The sequence below is a fragment of the Eimeria acervulina genome, genomic scaffold, assembly GCF_000499425.1.
Source record: "Eimeria acervulina Houghton genomic scaffold, Eah_scaff280, whole genome shotgun sequence".
NCBI lineage: Eukaryota > Apicomplexa > Conoidasida > Eucoccidiorida > Eimeriidae > Eimeria > Eimeria acervulina.
In genome coordinates, this window is record NW_013549921.1 from 21,332 (window position 1) to 31,331 (window position 10,000).

The following is a 10,000-nucleotide window of genomic DNA, read 5'->3' on the forward strand; positions in this document are numbered from 1 at the left end:
TGCTGCTGCTGCTGCTGCTGCTGGTGAGGCCTGCTGCGAGCTGTCTGTATTTTCATCTTCTCCCGGCATAAACAGCAAATCATCGTCTTGCTGCTGCAGCTGCAGCTGCTGCTGCTTCGGTGCAGCAGCAGCTGCATCTGCAAGTAAGAAGCCTCCGCCCGTCGCTTCAGGGGCTGGGGGCCCCCCTGAGGGGCCCCCGTATAGACAGTGCGCTGACGTGTCTCCTGCAGCTGCTTGCTTGTGTTGTTCTGCTGCCTCTCTTTGCATGCGCAGAGAAGAGCTGCAGCTGCTGTCTCTTCTAAAGCCTGTCTCCTCATGGGTCCTGAGGGGCCCCCCAGCAGCAGCAGCAATTGCCTCAAGTGCAGCAGCAGCAGCAGCAGCAGCAGCAGCAGTATGGGGGCCCCTCCTCGCTGACAGCTGCATGATATCTTTCTTAAATCTCTTTCTGTCTCTCTTCTGCAAATGAAGAGGGACCCAACTTGCTCTAATACAGTTTTCTATCTTCGCAACGTCTGCTTGAGCAGAGCTCAACTCGAGGGCCTCGTGCGGCTTGTGCTGCTGCTGCTGCTCAGGCTTCCTGCGCCAGCCTGCTGCTGCTGCTGCTTCTGCTGCTGCTGACCCGTGGAACGGTCCTCCGGTCGAGGGCGTCCCACGCTGCATTTGCTGCTGTTGCTGCTGCTGCTGCTGCTGCTGCCGCTGCACCTGCTGCATTTGCTGCTGCATTTGTATCTGCTGCTGCGGGCTTTGCATTGCCTGTATCTCCTGCTGCAGCTGCTGCTGCTGCGATGCGTGTTGGTCCTCAAGCACTTGCCCCTCTTGCCTTTGCTGCTGCTGCAGCGCAGCATGCGGGGCGGCAGCAGCAGCAGGTGGTGCAGCAGCAGCAGCAGCAGCATCTGGGTGCTGTGTGTTAAAAGTGCTGCCGCTGCTGCAGTGTATAGGCTGCGAAGCCGTTTCAATTGCATTCTTGAGAAGAGCGAAGCGTGCAGCAGCAGAGACCTTCTTTTGGGTCCCCCCTTCTGTTGCTGTTGCTGCTGCTGCTGTTGCTGCTACTGCTGCTGCTGCTGTTGCTGCTGCTTGGCTGCCTAATTGGGGTGTATAGGCAGGGGCCCCCTTCGGGTCCAGAGCAGGGGGCCCCCCCCCTAGAGAGCTTTTGCTGCACCATCTGCTGCTGGGGGCCTCTCCCTTTACAGGGGACTCATGGAGGCCAACAAACCCCACGTCGGGTGTCTGCGCACCTCCAGGTATATCTGCTGCTGCTGCTGCTGCTGCTGGGGCATTTGCTGCTGCTGCTGATGTTCCCGCTGGTCCTGCTGCTGCTGGTGTTGCTGGTGTTTCCGCTACTGTTGCTGCTGCTTCTGCTGCTGCTGCTGCTGCTGGTGTTCCCGCTGCTGCTGCTGCAGCAAAAAAGTTGTTGGTTGGGCTGAAGGCGTCGCATGCAGAAGAAAGGCCCGCAGACAACGCCACTAAGCCCCCTCTCTGCTGCTGCTGTTGCTGCTGTTCTTGTTGCTGCTGGTGCTGCTGGTGCTGCTGGTGCTGCTGGTGCATTTGCTGCTGCTGCTGCTGCCGTTGTTGTAGGTAGTTGCTGCGTGCCTGCTGCAGCACTTGCTGCACCTGCTGGTCTGTCTCTGCGAGGAGACCTTGTGGGGTGTACAGACAGCCACTGAGAACAGAGACAACAGCCTGCCGCTCCCGCACCAGCAGCAGCTGCACGTCTCCTATCCTGATGCCCTGTTGCTGTTGCTGCTGCTGTTGCTGCTGCTCTTGTTGCTGCTGTTCTTGCTGCTGTAGCTGCTCCTGCTGCTGCTGCTCTTCGTGCTGCTGCTCTTGCTGCTGCTGTTGCTGCTCGATCGCTGCAATTAGAAGCTGCAGCAGCAGCAACAGGGCCTCCGTCTGCTTGCGCTGCAGCAGATTCTCTGGAGGCCCCACGAAGAGGCAGCAATTCGTGCAGAGGGGCTTCCCCTTGGAAGACCTTGACAGAAAGGGGCGTAGAGCTGCTGCTGCTGTTGCTGCTGCTGCTGCTGTTGTTGTTGCTGCTGCTGCTGTTGTTGTTGTTGCTGCTGCTGCTTCAATGGCGGGGAGAGACGCAACGTCGAGAGCTTCGCGTGCTGCTGCAGCAAACCGCTCATCGATTTCAGGCAGGCATAGCGCATGGCCTCCCCCAGCCCTGCAGCAGCAGCAGCAGCAGCAGCAGCAGCAGCAGCAGCAGCAGCAGAAACCTGAGCCTACCGTATACTGCAGATCGTGCCATAGCAGCAGCAGCAGATTCAAAAGCGGCAGCAGCAGCAACAACAACGACAGCAGCACTAGCCACACCAACAACAGCAGCGACGAGAACAACAGCAGCAGCAACAGCAGCAACAGCTGCAGCAGCAAACGTACGTGAATAGCTGACTGAGTCTCTTGTGTGCAGCAGCACACAGGGTGAGAGCCAGACAGCAGCAGAACAAATTATGTCTCCTTACTGCAGCAGGACTGCGAATGTAAAGAGACAAAGGAGACGAAGAAGAGACACCCGAAGGTGCGAACCGCTGAAGTGCCTGCTGCTGTTGCTGCTGCTGTTGCTGCTGTTGCTGCTGTTGCTGTTGCTGCTCCTGTTGCTGCTGCGGCAGTAACTGCCCTTGCTGCGGAGTTTCTCCCCTGCTGCTGATGGCACTCTCACGTCCAGCAGCAGCAGCAGCAGCATCAGCAGCATCAGCAGCAGCAGCTAAGTGCTGCAGCAGCAGCCTCCAGTCTGTAGCTGCTTCCTGCAGCACGCACAGGGCGTCGGTAGTGTCTCCTTTTTTATTTTTAAGTGCAGAGTTCGTGAGGAGACACCGCATGTGTTCTGCTGCAGCTGGGCTTATCTTTGCTGCTAAGTACACCCCTCTGCTGCTGCTGCTGCTGGTGCTTTGAGAGTGTGCTGTATGCAGAGCTTGCAAGACAGAAGACAGCTGCAGCAGCGGTTTGTTAGCGAGGAGACACCGCAGCAGCGCCACAGAAAGGGGCTGAGAAGGAGACACCAGGAGACCGCAGCAATGCGGGTGAAACTGTGGGGCCAGCACATACAAACCTGCAGCAGCAGCAGCAGCAGCAGCAGCAGCAGCAGCAGCAGCAACAGCAAAGAGTCGTGCATGAAGGGCGATCGATAAACAGCGCGACAAGCAGGCTAACAGAAAATTTCCCGTAAGAGAACCAGCAGCAGCAGCTGCTGCTGCAGAAGCAGCAAGAACGGCAAGAACCGCAGCAATTGCTGCTGCTGCTGCTGCTGTTGCTGCTGCTGCTGGTGTCGCAGTGTGGGGTGCAGCAATAAACTCACCGGCATCATGGAAGGCCCTAACGCACTGCAGGAGCCTCCCTCCTCCCCCTTCTTGCTGCTGCTGTTGCTGCTGCTGTTGCTGCTGCTGTTGCTGCTGCTGTTGCTGCTGCTGTTGCTGCTGCTGTTGCTCGGCGTCAGGGTTGCTGTTTAAACAGAAGACAGTTGGGCAGAAAGCAACAAGAAGAGACAAAGAAGGGTCTCCTGCTGGCTGCAGCACATCTCCATTATACACCTCAACATAACCTGCACGCAGCAGCCACGCCGCTTGCTGCTGCTGCTGCTGCTGCTGCTGTTCCCCCTCATCTTCTCGCTGCTGCTCTTGCTGCTGCTTTTGCTGCTGCTGCTGCTGCTGCTGTTGCCGCTGCTGCTGCAGCACTGCATTAAAGGAGACACCATTAATTAAAGTATCATTCAAGGAGACATTACGCACGAAAAAGCGTCCTGTCCTCCTAGCAGGGAAATAGAAGGGCCCCCCAGTACCCTCAGGGGCCCCCATAGGGGGCCCCTCCCCTGGGGGCCCCCCTTCATTATTAGGCTGAGCTCCTTCTGTTTGCTGCAGGGTCTGAGGCAGCAGCAAAGTGTCTCTTAATGGAGGAGGCAGCACCCTTAAAAACAAATGCTGTCTGCTGCAGGTTGAAGCCTTTAGCCGCACCCCACAGTCAACTGCACGCCCAACAGCAAACGCTGCAGATTCAGGGGGCCCCCAGGGGCCCCCAGGGGGCCCCCCAGACTGCTGGGGGCCCCCAGAAGGGGGCCCCCCAGAGTGCAGGTAGCCCCGAGGAGGGGGGCCCCCAGAGTGCAGGGGGCCCCCAGGGGGCCCCTCAGACGTCAGTGGGCCCCCCGGGGGCCCCTGAGATTGCGGGGGCCCCCTGGGGGCCCCTCCACCCTCCCCATCTGCAGCAGCACAGGCAGCGCTAAAGGGAAGGGGGGCCCCCAGGGGATGCCTGGCTGAAGGGGGCCCCACAGAAGAAGAGAGAGGGCCCTCAGGGGGGGCCCCCTGATTAGATGAAGAAGAAAGGAGACAGTTGGTGAGGGTAGAGGAGACACCCGAAGAAGAGGAGGGAGAGAAGGAGACAAAAGGAAGCGGAGGCACAGCAAAGACTTCGCCTGTAGATAGGCGTATCAACCTCCAGCTCATGGGGGAGCTAAACCCTAAACCCTAAACCCTAAACCCTAAACCGTGAAGGCAGCAAAGAGTAGGAGGCATCTCCAGGTGTAGTGACAGCTCAAGAGTCTGCAGACGCCAGCTGTCTCCTTTTTATTCATTTTACCTTTTAAAAACAATCAAGAGAAGCAGAATAAGCAAATGTTTATTTCTCTCTAGGGGCAGCCCTGCAGCCAAGGGGCCCTTTATGTAAGGCCCCTGCAAACCCTAAACCCTAACCCTAAACCCTAAACCCTCGCAAACCCTAAACCCTAAACCCTAAATTAAACCCTTAAAGGAGACTGCTACATATCCTTTAACGCCTACAACATCTATGCCCCTCTGTATCAATGCATGCAAGGAGTGGGGTTGTGGTGATTAATATTTTTATTATTTATTATTATTGTTTGTTTTTTTTCTGTTTTGTTGCTTCTTACTATTAATTCATTTGAATTAAACATTTAAATTAATATTATAATTAATTTATTTTAATTTTATTTGCTGTTCCTCAGCTTGTTTTATTTAATCAGAGTTAGACTGCATGTTGCTGCGAGGTGTGGCTGTGGTGTATATACACCTAGCGAAATAAACAAAGAATAATAATAAATATTATAATTTTTTATTTTAATATAAATAAAAATAAATAAATTTTTTTAAACTTCTTTTTAGAGTAGAAGTAGTCGAACAGAGGCTGCTAGCAGTAAACTACTGCAGCATGTGCATGTACACCGCAGATCTCTCTCTCTCTCTCTCTATATATATATATATATATATATATTATTGTTGTTGTTGTTGTTGTTGTGTTGTTGTTATTCGTGCATGCAATTAATACCTTTAATAATAATTACTATCTGTGTTTGCTTCACAGCCTTCCTTCAAAGAACGAAGCCCCCAACCCCTAATAATAATAAACTGTCTCCTCTTTGCTGCAGCAACAGCAGCAGCAGCAGCAGCCTGTCAGCAGCAGCAGCAGCCTATCAGAAGCAGCAGGCTGCTGCTGTTAGGCTGCTGCTATGCTGTATACAGTACTTTAGGAGACAGCAGAAGAGACAGTAGCTGTTCTAATGAATAGAGTGTAGCTACACTCTAAACTTAAACCCCACAGAGAAGGAGACCTTCAGCCTCCTTCATATGAAGAAAGAAGTCTGTCTCCTTACTGTAGGGGACATAACCTTACCCCTCTGTAAACAATTTTACTTTGATTCTTCTCTCTGTCTCTCTCTGTTTATCTGTCTCTGTCTGTCTCTCTCTCTGCCTGTTTATCTCTCTCTCTCTCTATATATATATATGCATTTATATTTATATTTATATATATAGACTGCTCTCTTCTAAGGGCAGCCCTCCAATGAGAGATTATAATAATGCATAATGCTTAGACCCCTATTTAATTAAACAGTCTTTGTTATAGCAGTTAAGATATAATATTTTTCTGTTATAACAAGCATTGTTTGTTGTTGAAGTGAAGATATAATAAGCGTCTGAAGGCTTCAGAGAGCTCTGCAAAGATATAGCTTGTTTGATAGAGTGTACAGAGGGGGCTGCTGATGTCTCCTCTTAATTTTTTGTGTTTATTACCTCTTAAGAAGTCAGTTATAATTTATTTATTTAAATCTTAGGGCCTCCATGAAGGCTTCTAGAAACTTTCTCCTCCTTAGGTGGCTGCTAGCAATGAAGCATGCAGAGACTCTCGAACAAAGAAGCTGTCTCCTTTCTGCAGCAAACTAATTAATACAACTGATGCTTTTAAACGCTCTTGTCTAGGCGTCTGTCTCCTTATATAGATGTCTAACTCCTCTTATATAGGTGTTTGTCTCCTCTTATATAGGTGTTTGTCTCCTCTTATATATGTGTCTCCTTTTATATATGTGTCTCCTTTTATATAGGTGTCTCCTTTTATGCAGGTGTCTCCTCTTGTATAGGCGTCTGTCTCCTCGTATATAGGTGTTTGTCTGCTCTTACAGAGGTGTCTCCTCTTACATAAATGTCTCTTCTTAAATAGACGTCTGTCTCCTCTTAAATAGATGTCTCCTCTTATATAAGTGTCTCCGATGCAAAAGTAAGCTAATAGGTGTATTAACAATAAAAGAACTCTTCTTCTGTTAAAAGAGAGGTTTATATAACAATTTATATATGTAACAACATTATTTGTTTGCATGCACTCTGAGGAGACAGAAGTTATTCAATCAATATATATAATATATATATTTATACATGCATATATATATTAATATTTATTTATTTATTTATTTATTTATTTATTTATTTGTATATTTTATATTTCCTTTAACATCAGTGAAGCAATACACTTAAACTCTAAGTGTCTCCTTTAGTCTTTTAATAAATATAATTTATTAATATTTTAATGAAGAAGACTTTAATATCTTTGCTTTTTGTAACTCTACTCTTTTTTTATTATTATTTTTCAAGGATGTACAGAGACACCGAGAAGTGTAAATAATAATAATAATAAATAATAATAATAATAACAGCACACAACTTCTTCAAGAACCCCTAATAATAATCAAATATAATAATTAAATATAATAAACAAATATAATAAGCAAATATAATAATCAAATATGATAATTAAATATAATAATCAAATATAATAATCAATTATAGTAAGCTATACTATAATTGATTATTATATTTGTTTATTAGCCTCTCATATATTTATATATATATATATATATATATGCGACTTGCAACAGATGAAAAGATTTAAGATAATAAGGGCGGAGTATACGAATATCTGTACATACATATACACGTATATACATATATATATATATATATATAGTTGCTGTATATATGCATGTATATATATATATATATATATATGTATAATATTCAGCTGTTTAATATTCAGCTGTTGCTGTTGCTGCTAGACGCTCGCCTGTAAAAAGTAACGGTGCTGTATGCTGCATGCAGGAGACAGTTAGAGAATTAATTTTTTGCTTTCTTAGACCTCTCAACTCTTTGTTTGCATTCAAGTATAAATGCGTATACACATGATAGAGAACGGTAGCTAGCTAGCTGGGGATCAATATAAATATATATGTATATATATATATATATCTGCATATATCTGTATATATATATATACACCATATATATGAGCCCAGCTAGCTAGCTAGCTAGCTAGCGTTGTCTTTGAGAGGTGTATTGAATTACTCTGTGTGTTCTTTGGGGCCTGCGGTTGAGTGTTGAAGGTAAAGAGCAGCAAAGGGATTAAAGAGGTATGTTTGCTGCATGCAGCCCCACTATGCATGCATCTGCAGCATAGATTGATAAGCAGTTGAGTAGATCATAAAATGTTTAGAGAGATTTTTATGCAGGGATGAAGGAAGGGATAGACAATTGCTTCTTCTTTAGGGCTTATAAGAAGATAAAAAGAGTATAAAAACAATAAAAGAAATAACAATTAAAACTCTAAAATTGATAAAATAAATATATTTACACCCGGCTTGTCTGCTTGCATGCACGGGTTATTGGGGCTGCGGTGGCTGCAGCGAAGGGTTGAAGCAGCAGCATTTTTTCGAGATTAAATGAGGTATATTAAAGGAAATAAAATAGAAATAAAATAAATTAATTAATTATTAACAGCAATATCAGGCTAAATAAGACGAACACCTCTCCCTTATGCCTCTGTACTCTGCAGCTTTCTTTGTGCTTCTTCTTATTATCTGAGGTGTACAGGCACCTGAAGGTTTGTTTTCTTCTTTATATATCGCTAAGTATATTTTTCATATACTATTGAAAAGAATAAAACAATTTATTTCATTGATTTTCATCAAATATATACCTGTGTGTGTGTGTGTATTGAGGTGTCTGTACACCTCAGCTGTATACACTCATCTCCCCCTACATATCTTCTGCGTATCTTCTATGATGGCTCTTCCTTTGCAGAGATGCCTCGGTGTATCTGCAGCAGCGTCTCGTGCTGCGTTCATAGGGGGCCCCCCTTGCTTCCTAGGGGTGAGGGCCCCCTTACAACTGCAGCTGCAGCAGCAGCAGCAGCAGCAGATGGGGGGCCCCTATATTCCTGTTTCTTTAGGGGGCCCCAGGTGCTGGGGGCCCTCTGTGCAACAGAGGCGAGGGTTTGGCGCTGGAGATCTGAAGATAGTGGCTGCGCGTATGAAGTCTGTGAAGTCTATTCAAAAGGCAAGTGTTAGTTGAGGTGTATATACACCTGAATGCATGCATTGGTGCTGTTTATTGTTCATCCTTTGTATCTTTTTCCGACCATCTCCGCTCTTATTTGGGGTGTATGCACAGATTACTAAAGCTATGAAGATGGTTGCAGCTTCTAAGCTACGTTCAGATCAGAGAAGACTTGAAAACGGAATGCCTTTTGCCCTACCAATGCAGGTAAAACTAAACCCTAAACCCTAAACCCTAAACCCTAAACCCTAAACCCTAAGCCCTTATTGGATTGAAGACTAAACACTCTTTGATATTTTCTTCTTTTTTCTGCTGTCTCTGCAGCGCGTTGTCTCTCGCATAACTATCCCTGAACCCAAGACTGACCTTACAATGCTTGTTCTATCTTCAGGTGCCTCTTTAGGGTTTAGGGTTTAGGGTTTAGGGTTTAGGGTTTAGGGTTTAGGGTTTAAACTAACATAGGCTGCGCTTTACTGCCAAGCTTTTATATCCCTAGGGAAGTTGTGGTTCTTATATGCCTGCTTCGCGCTTCCTGTTTAGGGTTTAGGGTTTAGGGTTTAGGGTTAATGTGTTGCAGACAAGGGTTTATGCGGGGGCATTCATTCATCTGTATCTCGCTGCACTCGCGCTGCAGTAGCAGAAGCAGAGGCTTCAGGTGTACGTGCAGCTATTGCTGCAGTCGGAGACAAAATGAGGTCTGCTCTTCAAAGAGTGCTGGCCGACAGATTTTCAAGGGTAACTAAACCCTAAACCCTAAACCCTAAACCCTAAACCCTAAACCCTAAGCCCTTATTGGATTGAAGACTAAACACTCTTTGATATTTTCTTCTTTTTTCTGCTGTCTCTGCAGCGCGTTGTCTCTCGCATAACTATCCCTGAACCCAAGACTGACCTTACAATGCTTGTTCTATCTTCAGGTGCCTCTTTAGGGTTTAGGGTTTAGGGTTTAGGGTTTAGGGTTTAGGGTTTAGGGTTTAAACTAACATAGGCTGCGCTTTACTGCCAAGCTTTTATATCCCTAGGGAAGTTGTGGTTCTTATATGCCTGCTTCGCGCTTCCTGTTTAGGGTTTAGGGTTTAGGGTTTAGGGTTTAGGGTTTAGGGTTAATGTGTTGCAGACAAGGGTTTATGCGGGGGCATTCATTCATCTGTATCTCGCTGCACTCGCGCTGCAGTAGCAGAAGCAGAGGCTTCAGGTGTACGTGCAGCTATTGCTGCAGTCGGAGACAAAATGAGGTCTGCTCTTCAAAGAGTGCTGGCCGACAGATTTTCAAGGGTTTATACAGAGACAGCACGCACCCCCTGCAACTTTGCTTTTGCTTCTGTACTCGCAGATAGACTGCTGCAGGTATTACAGACTACTCCTCCTGCTGCTGCTGAGTTGCTGCTGCTGCTCAG

The 10,000-nt window shown here is 47.0% G+C and overlaps 2 protein-coding genes across 2 annotated transcripts in view; one reads left to right on the plus strand and one right to left on the minus strand.

Moving 5' to 3' along the window:
* EAH_00030440 (hypothetical protein, conserved) overlaps positions 1-4,433 on the minus strand; it is a gene marked incomplete at both ends in the record, with an annotated part of 5,045 nt that extends 612 nt beyond the window's left edge. The window contains 3 exons of the mRNA XM_013396151.1: positions 74-2,164; positions 2,527-3,049; positions 3,296-4,433. Of these exons, the coding sequence (XP_013251605.1) occupies positions 74-2,164; positions 2,527-3,049; positions 3,296-4,433 (3,752 nt within the window). The remainder of the gene's footprint in view (positions 1-73; positions 2,165-2,526; positions 3,050-3,295) is intronic.
* A 4,302-nt stretch (positions 4,434-8,735) lies between these two features.
* EAH_00030450 (ATP synthase gama chain, putative) overlaps positions 8,736-10,000 on the plus strand; it is a gene marked incomplete at both ends in the record, with an annotated part of 2,241 nt that continues 976 nt past the window's right edge. Inside the window, 5 exons of the mRNA XM_013396152.1 lie at positions 8,736-8,810; positions 8,928-8,994; positions 9,181-9,260; positions 9,454-9,520; positions 9,721-9,800. Coding sequence (XP_013251606.1) covers positions 8,736-8,810; positions 8,928-8,994; positions 9,181-9,260; positions 9,454-9,520; positions 9,721-9,800 — 369 coding nt within the window. The remainder of the gene's footprint in view (positions 8,811-8,927; positions 8,995-9,180; positions 9,261-9,453; positions 9,521-9,720; positions 9,801-10,000) is intronic.